The sequence below is a fragment of the Rana temporaria genome, chromosome 2, assembly GCF_905171775.1.
Source record: "Rana temporaria chromosome 2, aRanTem1.1, whole genome shotgun sequence".
NCBI lineage: Eukaryota > Metazoa > Chordata > Amphibia > Anura > Ranidae > Rana > Rana temporaria.
In genome coordinates, this window is record NC_053490.1 from 261151203 (window position 1) to 261172707 (window position 21505).

Consider the following 21505-nt stretch of genomic DNA (forward strand, 5'->3'; position numbering starts at 1 on the left):
TTTGATGATATTCAAATTTTATGAGATGCACTTGTATATTAGGTCAACACTTATAATCAAATATTATAATATCAATTTATAACAAGCTGGTTACCTAATCCATCAAGTTGAATCCCACTTCCATTGCACATGCAATGCTAAAACACAAACAACCTCCACACTAATGCAGACAAGCAATGTGGCTCAAATAGATATACTAACAGTAAGAACTATTTGCTCTCTCAGCAACCAAGCATCACTTGTCAGCCTGACAAGTGCATAGAGAACATCAGAGTATAGGGCAATCCAAGCCTAATGCTGAGTTGTATAGGTCAGACTATATATAAAATTGTTTCTCATAAAATAAATTGTAGTGAGGTGTTTATAACAGACTGGAAAAACTGAGGAAAAAAAGCTAAGCTAAACCATACCTAGGAGAAGAGAGAGAAGTTATTTTCCTTCTGTTGGTAATTTCTAGTAGTTTATATAAATATTACTTATGATGATCCTTTCAGGCTTCAAATATTTTATCTGATCGATGTGTGATTTGATAAAAATGATTGAAACCGCAAACTATCAAATAGCCATGACTTCTCTTTCAATCAATTTAGATTCGATTTTTATCAGATTTCATCAAGCTAAGTTGATTGGCCAGGGCAAAATATTATTGATCATTTTGCATCTACTGGCAGCACTGAGATACTTTGTTCATGTATGCCATTGTATTTTCATCGATCAGGTTATGAGATTGCATTGTGGAAACAGGGAGGCAATTGATAGTCTATGTTTGTAAGTTATGGTCATATCCTAATGATTGATCAAAATGCAGTTTCCTGGGTGTGTCATATCGATCCAATGGATTGATGACTATAGATCAATTATTCCTATAGTAAAAGATCAATCGTAAAATGTATCATTTATTGAAGCACATGTGGCGACCATTAGTCAAGTCATAAATGTTCTGTTTGTTTACAAATACAGCCCTACCATAGTGGACAAGTATGCTGTTTACTGTAAGAGCTGGTTCACACACAGGCGGCACGACTTTGGGGGCAACTCTGCAAGGCGATCTCAAGACGACTTGAGAGGCAACTTGCAAAATGACTTCTGTATTGAAGTCAATACAAGTCGCCCCGAGTCACCCCCAAAGTCTTACAGGAACCCTTTTCTAAGTCGGAGCGACTTGTGTTGCTCCTATTAGAACGGATCCATTGAATAGAGCAGACCGCAACTTGTCAGGCGGCTGAGTCGCCTGACAGGTCGCCCCTGTGTGAACCGGCTCTTATATAAACTATAATAGGCATGTTTTCAAAACAAATACTTGATTCATCTGTTGGGTCTCTACATGGAAATTGCTGCAGTGTTTCCAAAAGGAGGAAGATGGTGATGCGGTCCAGGTAAAGTCAACCTTGTATAAAGCTTGTTCACCTGTGGAATACAATGCCAGCTCTAAAGGCCAGTTGACAAACAATTACGAGTAGCATAAGATACCTATTTATCTGATTTGATTGCATAATTCCCTCTAGATGTAGCAACAATTACTGTATTTACTGCTGGGGCCTGCCTGGCTTTGTGCAAATCGAAACAAATTTTCTAGGTTGTCCCTCAAACTACATCATTTGTTTTACAATCAGAATGTAATGTCTAGCTGTTAAGTGAGTCTGTTAGATGTTAGATGTATAAATCCTTGTAATGGTGTTATTTTTAACTGCTGAAATGGCCAGATTTGAAGAAATAAAAATGGCATTCAGTCACAGGTATATGTGTATGTTGTATATGAGGTATGCAAATTATGCAAACACAAAATTCTGTCGTTTTAGGTGTCACTGCAGTAAAATGGCTTGGCACAGGGAAATGCAATGAAGTCTGTTGCTGAATGCACTGTATGGAGCATGGAGACTTTGTCCAAAAATCTTAACATGCTCAAATTAGTGACTTTTTGAACACTGTTCGACATGCATTCAGATTCCAATTTCAGCAGTTAGATGGTCTTTTCTACCTGCTTTGCAGTGCTACATAATGGTCATGCTTTACTGCTCCTTTTTGCAAGAGTCAGTTAATTCATAGAGAGCCATTCATTCCATATGAACTCATACCTCAGCTCCTAAAAAAGAAGTGTCCAATCTACAAATCTCTATTTTTAATACAACACCAAAAATAAGAGTACGTTTTTTAAAATAAGAACATTTCATAGAAAAATACTTGTTTTTATATTATTTTTATTTAAAAAAAATTGGTACAATATGTTTTATACATATGTACAATATGACAAATGTATAAAATAAAAAGGAGGAGGTTGACATTTCAAGTGTGCAATACAGTGCTTCGGTGATTGATTCCAAACAGTAGTTTTCAACTTTGTAACCATACTAAAATCTGGTCTTCTTAAATGTTTGATAGTTTGAGTACTGAGTAGGGTCTAATTCAAACTGTTTGTAGGCTTTCTTGTGCATCATCTTTAGAAGAGACTTCCTTCTGGGACAACAGCCATGCAGATCATTTGATGCAGTGTGCGGCGTATGGTCTGACCACTGACAGGCTGTCCCTCCACCCCTACAACCTCTGCTGCAATGCTGGCAGCACTCATACATCTACTTCCCAAAGACAACCTCTGGATAGGACGCTGAGCATGTGCACTCAACTTCTTTGATCGACCATGGCAAGGCCTGTTCTGAGTGTAACCTATCCTGGTAAACCACTGTATGGTCTGTATGGTCTTGGCCACCATGCTGCAGCTCAGTTTCAGAGTCTTGGCAATCTTCTCATAGCCTAGGCTATCTTTATGTAGAGCAACCATTCTTTTTTTCAGATCCTCAGAGAGTGCTTTGCCATGAGGTGCCATGTTGAACTTCCAGTGACCAGTATGAGAGAGTGAGAGCAATAACACCAAATTTAACACACCTGCTCCCCATTCACTCCCCATTCACACAGGACACCAGGGAGGGAAAATGGCTAATTGGGCCTAATTTTGACATGTTCACTTTTGAGGGGACAGCAAATTTACACTTTTATTCAAGCTATACACTCACTACCTTACATTGTAGCAACGTGTCATTTCTTCAGTGTTGTGACATAAAAAGATATCATAAAATATTTACAAAAATGTGAGGGGTGTACTCACTTTTGTGAGATACTGTATAGAAAGTCCAAAATGTAACGAAAGACCATGTATCATAACATAAATCTTTTTAAAAGTTTTTTTTTCTTATCTTTTATAAAGGTCAAATTCAGGGTCAAGGAAGAAGCGAAGACACAGGTAAGATATTAAGTGTAAAAGTCTTAATACTCATTAAAAGAAAGGTCCAATCTCCAATAATAACATGATATAAAGTATATAATTATATATTATATAATTATACACAATGTTTTAATGTTTTAGGAATCAACTTTATGTTTCAGCCTGCTGCCATGATTTTCTTAAACTATCAAAATTTGCCAAACCATAAGAGAACACCGTTTACGTACATGTAGGATTTCTAGAATTCCTGTCTCTTTGCTCCGATAACTAGCACACTACTTTTCACAGAACACTTCAAATACCTTGAGGTCAACTTACAGGCATCCCTAGCAATGTTCTCTACTAGGAGTTTAATCATTAGTCAAACAATGCTTCAAATATAATTAGATGTTGGAACTAATCACACAATTATACAATGTCTCAGTATCTACTGAACAAAAGCAAGTAGGGCTGTACAGTGAGGACCCTTTTACACTTAAGACATTTCAATCTATGTATGGGCATTTTGGTTGTACATAAGTCGATTCACTGATTGACTTCTGTACAAATCCCCTGTCAGGTTTTCCCCACTCACTCGGCGCTGCAGGCTATAGCCAGAAGCACTGATCAGTGTATCCTGTGGGCGGGGAAGTCTCCCCTCTGTCAGAATACAAAGGCTCAGCAGGGAGGGTTCTCCCATCCACCTCAAATATGTAAATGGGGAATCAAGTCATTTTCCCCCATAGGGGGAACAATAAAAATAAATTACTCTCTGGGCTGCTTTAGAACTTCTTTGTTCTTCAACATGCATTCTGGTACCTGTGCCCATTCATGGGACATTTAATTAAAAATACTTTTAAGTTAATATTATGTGCTGAGTAAATAGATACTCATCATGCCAAGGCTTAAAATTGTGTGTGTCCGTAAAATGGCAAAAAACTTTGTTACCCTATATATTTCATAGGCAACGCTTTAAAATCCCCTACAGGTCCTAAGTTTAGTGTTATGCAGGAGCTCTGGTGCACATGTGCAGCAATATGTAATATGTCTATTGCTATCAACATTTTCGTACGTAGGCACCACTGACGCATGTGTTGATATTCATACGTACATGTATGTGGGAGTGGGGGTCCCTCTAAAAAAAATTGAGGGGTTTTATATGCTTGGGTGTAACCTTATTTTTTTTATTTATCGTTTACTTTTTTATCACATAGGGGGCAAAAAAATCCTTTCCAGGTTCTCTTTAACCGTTTCCCGACCAGCTGACGTACTTATACAGTGGCACAATAGCACTGCCGGGCTATAAGAGCCGTCAAAGGGCGTGCACATGCCGCCAGCCACACGTGATCGCATGCATGAGAGCCAGCACAGGGATTTGTGTATGTAAACACACAAATCCTTGTTCTGTCAGGGGAGAGGAGACATATCCTTTGTTCCTACTAAGTAGGAACAGCGATATGTCTCTACCTCCAGTCAGTCCTATCCCCATACAGTTAGAACACATCTAGGAAACACACATTTAACCTCTTGTTAACTCCTTCCCTACCAATGACACAGTAAACAGTGCATATTTATAGCACTGCTGCTGTATAAATCTGCGAGATTGGGGCGGTCAAATCGGACACTTAACTGACATTTTTGACACTTTTTTGGGAACCAGTGACCAGTGCTAAAAATATGCGCTGACATTGTACTAATGGCACTGGCAGGGAAGGAGTTAACATCAGGGGCATTCAAAGGGTTAAATGTGTTCCCTGGGTGTGTTTACTAACTGTACGGGGGATGGCCTGCTTGGGACAACACACAGATCTGTCTTCCTGCATAGCAGAAAGACAGGATCTGTGTGTCATATCCTGACAGAATGGAGATCTGCTTTGTTTACTTTGGCAGATCCCCGTTCCATCTCTGTGGGGAACGAGCACGGGTGGCTGGCAGACATTGAGTTTGCAGGACCTGCTGATTGACTCCCCCACCGGTCAATGGGCACCGTGTACAAGCACGACATACACCTACTGCGATTCGCACACCCGAGCCAACCTGCTGCAGTAAAACTGCGGTGGCTGGTTGGCAAGTGGTTAATAAGACACCACGATTCTAAAAGACCTTACCTGTTCTAATGCAGCAAAGAAAGTGACACGGGGGACCTGGAAGTGACGTTTTACATGTCACTACCAGGTCAGCAAGAAGAAGGGGAAATGCATCCGCTCTATTCCCCTCTGCAAAAGAAAAAATGTGCTTGCCGTGTTTTCTTGTTATGCAACACTAAAAAAAAGTAACAAACAAAATGAATGAAAATGAAAAAATAAATATAGTTGGTAAAACAAGTAAACAAAAGCAAAAAAATAACTAAGGGGAGAAAGAGAGAAATAAGTTAATTAGGGCTGATTAGGGTTAACCAAAGGTCAGAACGAGGTTCAATAGGAATACATTTTAAGGTTTGTTTAAGTGATGTCCTATGCAGATCTAAGGTCACACCTCTCATTTACATATGATTAAAATATTAAGTACAATAAAAAGAGATACGGCCCAAAAACTTTGTAGGAACGTAAAGTATTTCAAAGAGAGACCTGGAGATTTGTGTATCATTACTGCTTTATCAGCGATTGGTTAATTATGGTATTATTAATATTATTAAAAATATAATTTTTATAACATCATGGAAAACGTCACTTCTGTGGATTATATTAAGCTGTACGGATTTAATGACTTTATATTCTTGCTTAATAAGATGGACAGTTTGTATAGTTCCTCTTGTTTCTTTGTATGGTCTATGCATCGTTGAGCTAATAGCTAGGTTTTCCACTTGTAAGTGTAGCTGTTCATTTTATGATGCCAAGGTCATTGCCTGCAGTTTCCAGCACTTACTAAAGAACCATACAGGGAAGAAAAGACAGCACAAATATAACAGTTAAACAATGGTATTAAAAGAAATGGGTGGGAGCAATTGACAGAGGAGCTGATAACATGTATAACAGAAAATTACCTCTAATTGGAAAATAGGGCACCTGCAAAGAAGAACAAAATAGCACTATTCATTTGAAGATTGGACTAAGAAAGAAAATATGCTCTTAACTCCTTAGCTATTTTGCTGTCAAGTGCTTTCTTCTTCTGTGCTGTCACTGAGATTAGACAGTAGCTGTAACTGACAACAGACTAAAAAATTGAATGTGTTAATTTAAATTTCTGAAAACTGATGAAAGCACTCTACACCAGTAGTTTGCAAGGACAACATAAATAAATTATAACCATCAATATGTAAGGCTGGAAACATGGGGGTTCCCCACCACCTGTACAGCCCAGGTTTATCACAGAACTGTAGTATATGGTGGCAGAGTACCAGAGTAAGATGTTATAGTGTACATGGCACCAAAACCAACTGGTGGTGCTAATCCAGTCTTTGCACATGCGCAAGAAATCCTATGCAGATGGTCGGGGGAAATAAATGTGTGTGAAGACACGCCGCAGGGCTCGATGATTGGAAAACATAGGCCCAGATTCTCAAAGGGCTTACGACGGCGCAGCACCATGTACGCCGTCGTAAGTCCTAATCTGGGCCGTCGTATCTATGCGACTGATTCTTAGAATCAGTTACGCATAGATATCCATTCGATCCGACAGGCGTAAGGCTCTTACACTGTCGGATCATAACTGCAATATTTTTTTCCCCCGCTAGGTGGCGCTTCCGTCGATTTCCGCATCGAGTATGCAAATTAGCTAGATACGCGAATTCCCGAACGTACGTGCGGCCGACGCAGTAATGTTACAACGTTTACGTTAGGCTTTTCCCGGCGTATACTTGCCCCTGCTATATGAGGCGCAGCCAATATTAAGTATGGCCGTCGTTCCTGCGTCTAAATTTTTTTAAATTACGTCATTTGCGTAAGTCGTCCGTGAATGCTGCTGGACGTAATTTACGTCCACGTCAAAACCAATGACGTCCTTGCAACGTCATTTAGAGCAATGCACGCCGGGAAATTTCATTTAAATGAAACACGCCCCCTACCTGCCAAATTTGAATTCTGCCAGGTGATTTACGCTACGCCGCCGCAACTTTACAGGCAAGTGCTTTGTGAATAAAGCACTTGCCTGAAAAACTTGCGGCGGCGTAACGTAAATCAGATATGTTACGCCTGCCCATTTTTACGCCATTCTACGAGAATCTGCCCCATAATTCTCACCTGGGCGAGAAATGAGGAAGTGCTAAAATCTAACATGATTTTAGATTCCTTTCCTATTGATGTTTAATTTTAAATTGAAGCCTAAGTGCAGCCAAAACTGAAAAACCAGCACAAGGGACATAACTTACAGTCAGTAGGATGTGTCCCTTGTGCTGATACCTCTTCTTTTAGTTGAAATTCTCCTCCATTCATGCCCTTCCCATCCCCACCGCGGTGAAGTTTTGGTGCGGCGGGGGTTAACAGAACCAACAGTCTATCACAGGCTCTCATTAAGACAGCCTGCTTGTGTCTGCTATTTTTGCCCAGGTCTGCCATTTGTAGAAACCATGGGCCAGATTCACAAACGAGATACGACGGCGTATCTACTGATACGCCGTCGTATCTCTGTTTCTAACTATGCGACTGATTCATAGAATCAGTTACGCATAGCTAGCCCTAAGATCCGACAGGTGTAATTGAATTATTATCCTTATGCAATTCTAGGCCGGCCGCTAGGTGGCGAGGCCATTGCGGCCGGCGTAGAATATGCAAATGAATACTTACGGCGATCCCCGAACGGCCCGTCGATCTAACTCTACGTCGTTTCCGTCGAGTTACGCAGCGTAAAACTAGGGCTGAGCCCTAGTTGTCTTAAGCCATGTTAAGTATGGCCGTCGTTCCCGCGTCGAAATTTAAAAAGCAACGTCGTTTGCGTAAGATGTCCGTGAATGGCGCTGGACGCCATTTACGTTAACGTCTAAGCAAATGACGTTGGTGCGACGTCAGTTAGCGCAATGCACGTTGGGTAATTAACCCGACGGAGCATGCGCAGTAGGTCCGGCGCGGGAGCGCGCCTAATTTAAATGGGACTCGCCCCATTCGATTGGGCCCGCCTAGCGCCGGACGGATTTAGGATACACCGCCGCAAATTTCCAGGTAAGTGCTTTGTGGATCGGGCACTAACTTGGAAAAATTGCGGCGGTGTAACTTAAATCGGAAAAGTTAAGTTGCGCCCGGGCTACGTGAATCTAGCCCCATATTACAGCTTTAATGAATAAACCAATTACCCACCCCTCCATTCAGAGAAGCTGAAGTATGGCTTCTATGAATTGCGGAGTTGGGCAAAAAGGCATGCATAGTTGAGCTCTCTTGAGTACAGCCTGTGACAGCCTGTTTGTTCTATTATCCCTGCTGCACTGGAAGATTGCGACAGCAGGGTTGGTGGGGGAATGGATGGGGGCATTTCAACTAACAAAAAAGACATCAGTGCAAGGGACACATCCTTTGGCTGTACCTAGGCTTTAATATCATTTATGATCAGCACATTTTCTGTGATAGCAGCTCTGTCCATAGTAGCTCACACACCTAATGCAAGATTTCAATGTTTATCTAGCAACTAGCTGAATACCCGGCGTTGCCCGGTCTTCCTATCTTAACCTTTTGGGGAGGAAAATCATAGTATTATAAATATACCCATCTTTTATATAAGGGTGTAGTTAAGGGTTAATTTAACTGTCATATATTTTTATTTGGCATATAAGTAATATGTGTACCAGGTATTATTGAAATATCTCCAGGCGTACAGAAGTTATGTGGGAACATACATTTCCCATTGATTTGCATGGGACTTTAAACAAAAACCCAGACCCTCACAAATGGGGGTAGTTAAGGGATTAACTATCCTATAGTTTAAGTGGACATATAAGTAACATGTGACCAAGTGTTATCGAAATATCTACAGCCGTTTGGAAGTTATGAAGTAACATGTATTTCCCATAGAGTTGAATGGGACTTTAAAGGAAAACTCCGACCATGGCAAATGGGGGTGGCTAAGGGTTAAACCACCTATCCTATGTTTGTTGCTGACATATAAGTAACATGTGTGCCAAGTTTTATGTTAATATCTTTAGCCGTTTGGACTTGATGCTGGAACATACATACATACATACATACATACATACACACACACACACACACACACACACACACACACACACACACACACACACACACACACACACACACACACACGTTGAGTTTTATATATATAGATATCTGCTGATGTGTTATGTCATAGTTTATGGCTTTTACACTTTGAGGCTGATTTAGCAAAATAATTCATTTTCACCCTGTCCAGTTAAATACCCAAAGACAATTCAAATATTCAGGGTAACTTAAACAATGGAATTTACCCTAGTACCCAACTCTGCATTTTAGATGAACATAGACTATCCTTGTCTGGTCTTTTAGTAAATAGCCTTTTTTTTGGCATGTACAGTGCCCTCAAAAAGTATTCATACCCCTTGTATATGTTTTATTGGAATTTTATGTGATAGACCAACACAAAGTGGCACATATTTGTGAAGTGAAAGAAAAATTATCAATGGTTTTAAAAAAAAATCACAATTAAATATGTGAAAAGTGTGGTGTGCATTTGTATTCAGCCCCCCTGAGTCGATACTTTGTAGAACCTTCTTTCACTGCAATTACAGCTGCAAGTCTTTTTGGGGATTTCTCTACCAGCTTTGCACATCTAGAGAGTGACATTTTTGCCCATTCTTCTTTGCAAAATAGCTCAAGCTTGTTAGATTGGATGGAAAGCGTCTGTGAACAGCAAGTCTTGCCACAGATTCTCAATTGGATTTAGGTCTGGACTGACAGGTCCATTCTTATAACACACAAATATGCTTTTATAAAGCATTCCATTGTAGCTCTGGCTGTATGTTTAGGGTCGTTTTCCTGTTGGAAGGTGAACCTCCGCTCCAGTTTCAAGTCTTTTGCAGACTCTAAGGCCCCGTACACACGAGAGGATATCCGCCGGACCGTTTCCAGCGTATAAATCCTCTGGCAGATTTGGATCTGATGGCTGTACACACCATCAGATCAAAATCCGCGCGGAATACATCCGCGGTGACGTGTCGCGCCGCCGCTGCAAAGATGACGCGGCGACGTGCGCGACGCTGAAAGGTAAATACTTCTACGCATGCGTCGAATCATTACGACGCATGCGAGGGAGGGGAGCGGACGGACTGATCCGGTGAGTCTGTACAGACGACCGGATCAGTCCGCTGGACTGGATTCCAGCGGATAGATTTCTTAGCATGCTAAGAAATTTTTATCCGCTGGGAATCCGTCGGCTGGATTTTTATCTGCCAGGAAATGTCCGCTCGGATGTACACGCGACCGGATCTGTCTGCTGGAACTGATCCGCGGATCAATCCCAGCGGATAGATCAGGTCGTCTGTACGAGGCCTAACAGGTTTTCTTCTAAGATTGCATTGTATTTGGTTCCATCCTACTTCCCATCAAATCTGACCATCTTCTCACAAACTGCAGACGGGACTTCTTCTGGATTTCTTTCAACAATGGCTTTCTATTTGCCACTCTTCCATAAGGGCCAGATTTGTGGAGTGCACGACTAATAGTTGTCCTGTGGACAGATTCTCCCACCCAAGCTGTGGATCTCTGATGTTCATCCGGAGTGACCATGGGCCTCTTGTTTGCTTCTCTGATTATTGCTCTCCTTGTCCGGCCTGTCCGTTTAGGTGGACGGCCATGTCTTGGTAGGTTTGCAGTTGTGCCATACTCTTTCCATTTTTGGATGATTTATTGAACAGTGCTCCACGAGATGAAGTTTCAAAGCTTGGGATTTTTTTTATTACCTAGCCCTGCTTTAAACCTTTCCACAACTTTATCTCTGGTGTGTTCCTTGGCCTTCATGATGCTGTTTGTTCACTAAGGTTCTCTAACAAACCTCTGAGGGTTTCACACAACAGCTGTATTTATACTGAGATTAGATTACACACAGGTGGACTCTATTTACTAATTAGGTGACTTCTGAAGGCAATTGGTTCCACTAGATTTTAGTTAGGGGTATCAGAGTAAAGGGGCTGAATACAAATGCATGCCACAGATTTCAGATATTTATTTGTAAATACATTTTGAAAAACATTTATTCTCTTACTTCCACTTCACAATTATGTGCCACTTTGTGTTGGTCTATCACATAAAATACCAATAAAATACATGTACGTTTTAGGTTGTAACATGACAAAATGTGGAGACAAGGGGTATGAATAGGGGTATAAGGCACATTGTGGGGTTGGTAGGAAGAAAGAAGATTAGTCACATACGTTATACATACATTTCATAACCAGTTCAGAAGTTTTATGATTCAGACTAACAGAATTAATTGTTTTATTCCTGGACAGATCAAAAAGCCCCAAGAACAAAAAAAAGGATAAAACTAAAGACAGGAAGAGGTATGTACAGTTGTGTCTAATATTTTGGTGTCAACTATTGTTCATCATAAAAATTCTAATTTGAGCAGATGTTAAATCATGTTAAAAAAGCAAAAAATTGCGCAAGCAGTGAACACGTCACTAGGCATACAGTTCAAAATGGAAATAAAAGACAAAAGTGTGGCACTAAGTGAGCAAGTAAATAACGTATGAACCTGATAAGGTAAAATCGGCAGTGCAAAATTGAATGTGAACAAAACCAAAACATAAAAGTCCAAAGTGAATAATAAACATCTATGGAAAGTCCATTAGAGTTCAGAATAAAGTGATATAATGCGGAATGAATCTTGAAAAGACAGTCAAAATGGTAAATAGTTCACACTTACCAGATTCGATGGACACACGTACCGTATAGCACATGGGTCAAACAGGCACTTTTGAGGGAATCACCTCAAACAGGAACTCCCACCACTGGATAAACAGTAAGAAGGATTCTACCCAATGTTGAATGAAGACTGTCAGGAATACATGATGGACTCCAAAACATGCGATGAATCACATCAAATGGTGTGCATGAAAAATAAATGATGCGCACATAGTGTGATACTGTTTGACGCTTAATGGTAAAAAAAAGGGGGTTTACACTTATAGCAAATCCAAGCATTAATCGGACAAGTAGGCCTGGCTCGCAGTCTCCGCTCTAATTCATCCGGTCCATAAAGACATAGATGAGTGAGTTTGGGGGTGCAGGAACTTGACTGGCCTGCACAGAGTCCTGACCTCAACCTTTGGGATGAATTAGAACGAAGACTGTGAGCCAGGCCTTCTCGTCCAACATCAGTGCCTGACCTCACAAATGTGCTTCTGGAAGAATGGCCAAACATTCCCATAGACACACTCGTAAACCTTGTGGACAGCCTTCTCAGAAGAGTTGAAGCTGTTATAGCTGCAAAGGATGGGCAAACTCATTATTGAACCCTATGGACTAAGACTGGGATGCTATTAAAGTGCATGGTTGTGTAAAGGCAGGTGTTCCAGTACTTTTGGTAATGTAGTGTACTGTATATACTTGTGTACAGTTATGTAAAAAATCAATTACATCCCGTTTACATTTTTATATCATATTTAAACTGGCAAACCATATACCTTGATTCAAACAGTGCCTACAGGTAAAGGTAATTTACTTGAACAATTGACACATTAAGCTGACATGGTGTATTCATTTTCATGATCTAAATCAGGGGTAGGCAACCCCCGACACTGGTGTCGCAAGCGGCACTCAAAGCCTCTTTTGCCGACACTTGACTCCCTCCCCATCAGCAGAGCAGTGCAGGGAAGTGTCAGTGAGACACTAAATGCATTCCAATTTCAGAATTCCCCAAGCCGCGCCCGCACTGAGGGGGGGGGGCACTGTGCCACCCACATTGTAAAAGATGGGAAACATTGTTTGGTTCTCTAAGGGCCCTTTCACATGGGGCGGATCAGTAATGATCTGCCTCCGTATGCTCAGCGGGGATCGCTCCGTTGATCCCCGCTGAGCCGGCGGATGACAGGGCGGGGACACCCGCAATCTCATAGGGACCAATGTATGTCCCTTTTTCATCCGCAAATGGATGGATGAAAAAGCAGACACACGGTCCGCAGGTGTGAAAGGGGCCTAACTTTGCTGTAGCTGCAATCGTCAGCTTTTGTGATGGGGAAGAGATTGGGTGAAGTTCTGCTGGGGGGGGGGGGTGTCGGTCCCTGTTTCCAGGAGGAGGATGGAGGATGGCTAAAGCCAATCACAGTCTTGCTAGCTGTACCCACCATCTGGAGGAAAATGACTTGCTTGGTTGCCACTACCCATCTCAGAAAGAAGGGATTTCACTGTGATTGAGAAAACCACAATTAGGTGACAGTTTGTGGAATTACTGTTGAGCTTCTGTGAACTTTGTTGAAATTATTACGGAACCTTTTGCGTCACTTACTACTGAACCCCTGCACTCTGTGTCCCTTTAAGCCACAGCCAGTATTCAGCCCAATGAGAATCACACCCAACCACTTTCTCAGCTGTGGGGGGCCAACTTATGATCTTGCACACAGGGCCACTGCTTTCAGAAAATATCCCTGGCCTGAGCTAATTATTGTGCATCCAATTCAGATGCTTGTATATTACATCACATACATCACATACATCCCATACATCACATACAAGCACGTGGGCTGGATGCGAGAGGTGGATCAGCAGGATGAGTGTGCCAGGATAGGTAGATGTGTCTCATCTCTGCTTCCTTTCACCACTCTGCTTCCTTTCAACCACTGAAGAAGGTACAGCGGTGGGGCAAATGAGCAGGAGGGTACACTGGTGAAAGAGATGAGAAGGGTTCTGCAGTGTGACAGAAAATCAGGGGGGTTCAGTGTTGGGGCAGATAAGAGAAGGGGGTTTAGTGGTGAAACAGAAAAGCAGGGGGTTAGAGCAGTGGGGCAGATGTGAAAGAAGGTGTATTGGTGGGACAGATGAGCAGGGGTTTGCAGTGGTGAGGCAGGAGAGCAGGGGGGGTACAGAGGTGAAACATGTGCAAGAGGTACATTGGTGGGGCAAATGAGAAAGTGGGTTACAGTGGTGGGGCAGATGAGTAGATGGGTTTAATGTTAGGACAGATGAGAAGGTGATTCAGTAGTGAGACAGAAGAGAATGGGGATATGGCAGTGCAGCAGATGTGCAGAGAGGTACAGTGGTGGGGCAGATGAGAAAAGGGATACATTGATGGGGCAGATGAGCAGGGGAGGTTACAGTGGTGGGACAGAAGATCAAGTGGTGGGGCAGATGTGCAGAAGGTACAGTGGTAGGAAGGATATGAAGGGGGTTCAGAAATGGGACTGAAAGCGGGGGGGGGGGGTACAGTGATGGGGCTGATGAGCACAGGGGGTTACAGTGGTGGGACAGAAGAGAAAGGGGGGTACAGTAGTGGGACAGATGTGCAGGAGGCAGGGCCATCTTAATAGCATCATGGGCCCCTGGGCAAAGTAATGCTATGGTGCCCCTACAAGGTTACCCAAATTTACGCACCTACTCTCAAGAATTACAATATTTCTACTTTACAGTGTGTCACTTGCCACTGTACCCTGTCACCAGATTCAGCGTGTCACTTGCCACCAAATTCAGTGTGTCACTCGCCACCGTCACCTGTCAACAAATTCAGCATGTCAATTGCCACCACTACCTGTCACCAGATTCAGCGTGTCACTTGCCACCAAATTCAGTGTGTCACTCGCCACCGTCACCTGTCACCAGATTCAGCATTTCAATTGCCATCCATCCCCTGCCACCAGATTCGGTGTGTCACTTGCCACTGTCACCAGATTCAGCGTGTTACTTGCCATAGTCACCTGTCACCAGATTCAGCGTGTCACTTGCCACTGTCACCTGCCACAAAAGAAGGAAGGCGAGGGAGAAGGAAGGGGGGAGAAGGGAGGGGGAGAGAAGGAGGGGGGAGAAGAAGGAGGGGGGGTCTGGTCACAGTGCTCACTTACTTGAATGGTCCCTGGGGGCTCTCAGTCAGTGACTTCTCTTAGTCTTGTAGTCTTTGACTCTTTAATCTTCCCGCCCCTCATCCCCTTCACAGACATGTAGGGAGAGAGGGGCGGGAGAAGGGGAAGGAGCAGCGTGGGGGATCCCTTCTAGGACAGCCACACCTCCCGAACGCTTGTCACTGCACATTGAGCAGTGAGGATGGAGCGGCTCAGCAGGCAGCCTGGAAAGGAGGGGGAGGAGTGGAGGAGCTACGGGTTTCCTGGCCATTCCCGGGTGTGCTACGGATGTTCCACGAGCGACGGAACGTGTTTCTGAACTTTCTGGTGCTGTGGAGAGCCTTAGTTAGCTGGTATCTTGCAGCTAACTAAGGCTCTCCACAGCACCAGAAACACCTTCCTCCGCTCGCGGAACATCCGCAGCACACTACTCATTCAGCGCACCAACTGACACTCCCCCGGGGCCCCGGCTAGTGCCATTTGTCCAGTTCTGATGTCCAGCTCTGCTGGGGCCCTGGCAGGAGGTACAGTGGTGGGAGGGATGAGAAAGGGGTTCAGCTGTGGGACTGAAAATCAGGGGGGTACAGTGATGGGGCAGATGAGCAGAGGGTTACAATGGTAGGACAGGTGAGAAGGGGGGTTCAGTGTTGGGCCAGATGAGAAGGGGGTTACAGTGGTGGGAAAGATGAGCAGGGGGGTTCGGTGTTGGGGCAGATGAAAAGGGGGTTCAGCGGTGGGACAGAAGAGCAGGGGGCTACATCGGTGGGGAAAAAGAGCAGGGAGTACAGAGGTGGGACAGATGTACAGTGGCAGGGTAGAGGAGAAATGACAGATGAGCAGGGGGTTACAGCGGTGGGGCAAAAGAGCAAGGGGGTGCAGAGGTGGGGCATATGTGCAGAGGAGAAAGTAGGTATGTCGGTGGTTACAGTGGTGGGGCAGAAGAGCAGAGGGAACAGAGGTGGTACTGTGGTGGGGCAGATGAGAAAGGGGGCTACAGTGGTGGGGAAGATGAGTTCAGTGTTAGGACAGATGAGAAGATGGTTCAGTGGTGAGACAGAAGAGCATGGTGGTACGGCGGTGGAGCAGATGTGCAGGGAGGTACAGTGGTGGGGCAGATGATAAAAGGGGGGACATTGTTGGTGCAGATGAGCAGGGGGTTACGGTGGTGGGACAGAAGAGCAGGGTGGTACAGCGGTGGGGCAGGTGTACAGGGGGTTATGGTGGTGGGACAGATGAGCAGGGGGGTACAAAGGTGGGACGAAAGTTTAGGGAGTACAGAGGTGGAGCAGGTGTGCAGTGTAGTACAGTGGTGGGGCAGATGTGCAGTGTAGTACAGTGGTGGGGCAGATGTGCAGGGTGTTACAGTGGTGGGGCAGATGTGCAGTGTAGTACATGGGGCAGATGAGCAGGGGGGTACAGTGGTGAAACAGGTTTGCAGTGGGGACAGTGGTCTGAGGTGTGGAGTTGCAGGAATTGGGGCTGATCTGAGGCGTGAGTGCAGGATGTTCATGTCTCACTACTACTCAAGTAGTTTACAGCATTTACTTTATAACAAAATAATGTTCGTGATTGAGAATGTGAAGTTGACTTTTTTCAAAAGGTTGCCTACCCCTGATATATATGCCATCTCTGAATGCACAACACATAAAACCTTGAAGCAAATGGGCTACAGCAGTAGAAGACCATACCGGGTGCCACTCCTGTCAGCTAAGAACAGAGAACAGAGTCTACAATTCGCACATGCTCACCAAAACGTGACAATAGAAGATTGGAAAAATGTTGCCTGGTCTGATCAGTCTCCCTGAGTCTCGATTTCAGCTGCAACAATCAGATGGTAAGGTCAGAATTTGGCGTAAACAACATGAAAGCATTGATAGTGGTGGTGTAACTGTGTAGGGGATATTTTCTTGACACACTTTGAACCCCTTAGAACCAATTGAGCATTGTTTAAATGCCATGGCCTACCTGAGTATTGTTGCTGACCATGTCCATCCGTTTCTGACTACAGTGTACCCATCTTCTAATGGCTACTTTCAGCAGGATAATGTATCATGTCACAAAGCTCAAGTCATCTCAATCTGGTTTCTTGAACATGACAATGAGTTCACTGTATTCCAATGGCCTCCACAGTCACCAGATCTCAATCCAAAAGAAGAAAAATAAAGGATGTGGTGGAACAAGAGAACAAAGGATTAGCACCATGGATGTCCAGCCGACAAATCTGCAGCAACTGCGTGATGCTATACACTACCGATCAGTACATGTGACAACAATCTCCCGTATTCTTTAAATGCCTGTCTGGGCTATGGGGTAGAGTGGCAAAATGGAAGCCTTTTCTTAAAAAGAAAGGCACCCAAGCCCAGCTAAATTTTGTAAAAACACATCTGAAGTCTACCAAAAACATGTGGGAAAATGTGTTATGGTCTGATGAAACCAAGTTTGAACTTTTTGGCTATAATTCCAAAAGATATGTTTGGCACAAAAACAACACTGAACATCACCAAAAGAACACCATACCCACCGTGAAGCATGGTGGTGGCAGCATAATGCTTCAGCTGGGACAGAGGCCTTAGCCAAGGTAGAGGGAATTATGAACAGTTCCAAATACCAGTAAATATTGGCACAAAACCTTCAGGCTTTTGCTAGAAAGCTGAACATGAAGAGGAACTTCATCTTTCAGCATGACAACGACCCAAAGCATGCCACCAAATTAACAAAGGAATGGCTTCACCAGAAGAAAAATAAAGTTTTAAAATGGCCCAGTCAGAGCCCAGACCTGAATCCGATTGAAAATATGTGTGGTGATCTGAAGAGGTCTGTGCACAGGAGATGCCCTCACAATCTGACAGATTTGGAGTGTTTTTGCAAAGAAGAGTGGTCAAAGTCAAGATGTGCCATGCTGATAGACTCACTCCCAAAAAGACTGAGCGCTGTAATAAAATCAAAAGGTGCTTCAACAAAGTATTAGTTTAAGGGTGCACACTTATGCAACCATATTTTTTTATTTTTACTTCCCTTCACCTAAAAGGTTATTCTTTTTACATGACAGAAACCTTACATTTTAACAGGAGTGTGTAGACTTTTTATATCCACTGTACATCTGTAAGGTATTTTCCATAGCACACCTAGGCTTTATTTTATATATATATATATATATATATATATATATATATATATATATATATATATATATATATATATATACATATACTGTGTATGTGTGTATATATACAGTGCCTTGCGAAAGTATTCGACCCCCTTGAACTTTGCGACCTTTTGCCACATTTCAGGCTTCAAACATAAAGATATAAAACTGTAATTTTTTTTGAAGAATCAACAACAAGTGGGACACAATCATGAAGTGGAACGAAATTTATTGGATATTTCAAACTTTTTAAACAAAAAAAAAACTGAAAAATTGGGCGTGCAAAATTATTCAGCCCCCTTAAGTTAATACTTTGTAGCGCCACCTTTTGCTGCGATTACAGCTGTAAGTCGCTTGGGGTATGTCTCTATCAGTTTTGCACATCGAGAGACTGACATTTTTGCCCATTCCTCCTTGCAAAACAGCTCGAGCTCAGTGAGGTTGGATGGAGAGCGTTTGTGAACAGCAGTTTTCAGTTCTTTCCACAGATTCTCGATTGGATTCAGGTCTGGACTTTGACTTGGCCATTCTAACACCTGGATATGTTTATTTGTGAACCATTCCATTGTAGATTTTGCTTTATGTTTTGGATCATTGTCTTGTTGGAAGACAAATCTCCAGCCCAGTCCCAGGTCTTTTGCAGACTCCATCAGGTTTTCTTCCAGAATGGTCCTGTATTTGGCTCCATCCATCTTCCCATTAATTTTAACCATCTTTCCTGTCCCTGCTGAAGAAAAGCAGGCCCAAACCATGATGCTGCCACCACCATGTTTGACAGAGGGGATGGTGTGTTCAGGGTGATGAGCTGTGTTGCTTTTACGCCAAACATAATGTTTTGCATTGTTGCCAAAAAGTTCGATTTTGGTTTCATCTGACCAGAGCACCTTCTTCCACATGTTTGGTGTGTCTCCCAGGTGGCTTGTGGCAAACTTTAAACAACACTTTTTTATGGGAATCTTTAAGACATGGCTTTCTTCTTGCCACTCTTCCATAAAGGCCAGATTTGTGCAGTATACGACTGATTGTTGTCCTATGGACAGAGTCTCCCACCTCAGCTGTAAATCTCTGCAGTTCATCCAGAGTGATCATGGGCCTCTTGGCTGCATCTCTGATCAGTCTTCTCCTTGTATGAGCTGAAAGTTTAGAGGGACGGCCAGGTCTTCGTAGATTTGCAGTGGTTTGATACTCCTTCCATTTCAATATTATCGCTTGCACAGTGCTCCTTGGGATGTTTAAAGCTTGGGAAATCTTTTTGTATCCAAATCCAGCTTTAAACTTCTCCACAACAGTATCTCTGACCTGCCTGATGTGTTCCTTGTTCTTCATGATGCTCTCTGCGCTTTAAACGGACCTCTGAGACTATCACAGTGCAGGTGCATTTATATGGAGACTTGATTACACACAGGTGGATTCTATTTATCATCATTAGTCATTTAGGTCAACATTGGATCATTCAGAGATCCTCACTGAACTTCTGGAGAGAGTTTGCTGCACTGAAAGTAAAGGGGCTGAATAATTTTGCACGCCCAATTTTTCAGTTTTTTATTTTTTTAAAAAGTTTGAAATATCCAATAAATTTCATTCCACTTCATGATTCCCACTTGTTGTTGATTCTTCAAAAAAAATTACAGTTTTATATCTTTATGTTTGAAGCCTGAAATGTGGCAAAAGGTCGCAAAGTTCAAGGGGGCCGAATACTTTCGCAAGGCACTGTATATATATATATATATGTGTGTGTGTGTGTGTGTGTGTTATATATATATATATATATATATATATATATATATATATATATATATATATATATATATATATATATATATATATATATATATATATATATACGGTATGCCATTATAATCCATAAAGTGCATTTTTGGAAGCAAGAATCCACATTATAGCAGTGAAAAGCTGAGAAATTACATGGTATTTCTACTGTGCCTATAACAGCCTGGTCAGAGTCGGTTTGATTTGGAGAGACATTATTATCTTCAGCACTCTCTAAGGAAACAAGGCTGCCCGAGCAAGTGTGTTTCTGTCTGGGGCATGCACAGAGCAAATCCAACATCCTTATGTGATGAAATCTGCTATTATGGTGTATCTGTGGCTACAATAATTATTGCAGAGTGTCCACATCTAAAAAAGCAATATGAATGAAGCAATAGGTTCTAAAATTCGAACATTTCCATAGACTGCTAAAAAAATGTGTGTTTATTGTTGTCGGTGAGTTATTTTCCCTGGTTCATTCTGTCCAGGCTACACAACGGTATTTGGGGGAAAAAATCTACTTATGAAAGACCAGTCTAGCCATTGGAGTCCCTGACAGTGATTAAAAGTCAATGATTCATTCGACCTGCTGTTATCCACCAAAGACTAAATAAAAAAATGTGACCATGTGTTAAAGAAATGGGTTTGTTAATCAGTAGATTTTAAAATTGTTAAACTATTTTGTAACATTCTCTTCACTGCACTAATACTGTTTTGGCAGATCTCACAGTGGCTCAGTGGTGCGAAGAACGCACAGACACAGCAGCTGCAGTTCTCACAGTCCATCACCTTCTTCTGATTACAGCACCTCCAAGTCACCATGCAGGTAGAGTATGTCTTCACTTTACAATTTGCCAAAGTTGTACCAGAAGACTGAACAAAAATAAAAGCACAGAAATGTTTTATATTTTAGTACCATCACTTCCCAAGCAGTGGCGGCTGGTGCTTTAAATTTTTTTTGGGGGGGGGGGGGGGGGGCAAACAAATGAAAAAAAAAAGACAATTGCAGCCTTACTGTGCCCATCAAATGCAGCCACTGTGCCATGCCATCAATTGTCACCACTGTGCAATGCCATCAATTGTCGCCACTGTGCCATGCCATCAATTGTCGCCACTGTGCCATCAATTGTCGCCACTGTGCCATGCCAAACGCAGCCACTGTGCCATCAAACGCAGCCACTGTGCCATCAATTGTCACCACTGTGCCCATCAATTGTCACCACTGTGCCCATCAATTGTCACCACTGTGCCCATCAATTGTCACCACTGTGCCATGCCAAACGCAGCCACTGTGCCATCAAACGCAGCCACTGTGCCATGCCATCAATTGTTACCACTGTGCCCACATCAATTGTCCCCACTGTGCCCACATCAATTGTCACCACTGTGCCCACATCAATTGTCCCCACGGTGCCCACATCAATTGTCCCCACTGTGCCCACATCAATTGTCCCCACTGTGCCACATCAATTGTCGCCATTGTGCCCAC

General features: G+C 42.8%; 1 protein-coding gene across 1 annotated transcript in view; it reads left to right on the forward strand.

Moving 5' to 3' along the window:
* SRRM3 (serine/arginine repetitive matrix 3) overlaps positions 1-21505 on the forward strand; it is a 511539-nt gene that overhangs the window by 430215 nt on the left and 59819 nt on the right. The window contains exons 8-10 of the mRNA XM_040336859.1: positions 3200-3235; positions 11565-11615; positions 20738-20842. Coding sequence (XP_040192793.1) covers positions 3200-3235; positions 11565-11615; positions 20738-20842 — 192 coding nt within the window. The remainder of the gene's footprint in view (positions 1-3199; positions 3236-11564; positions 11616-20737; positions 20843-21505) is intronic.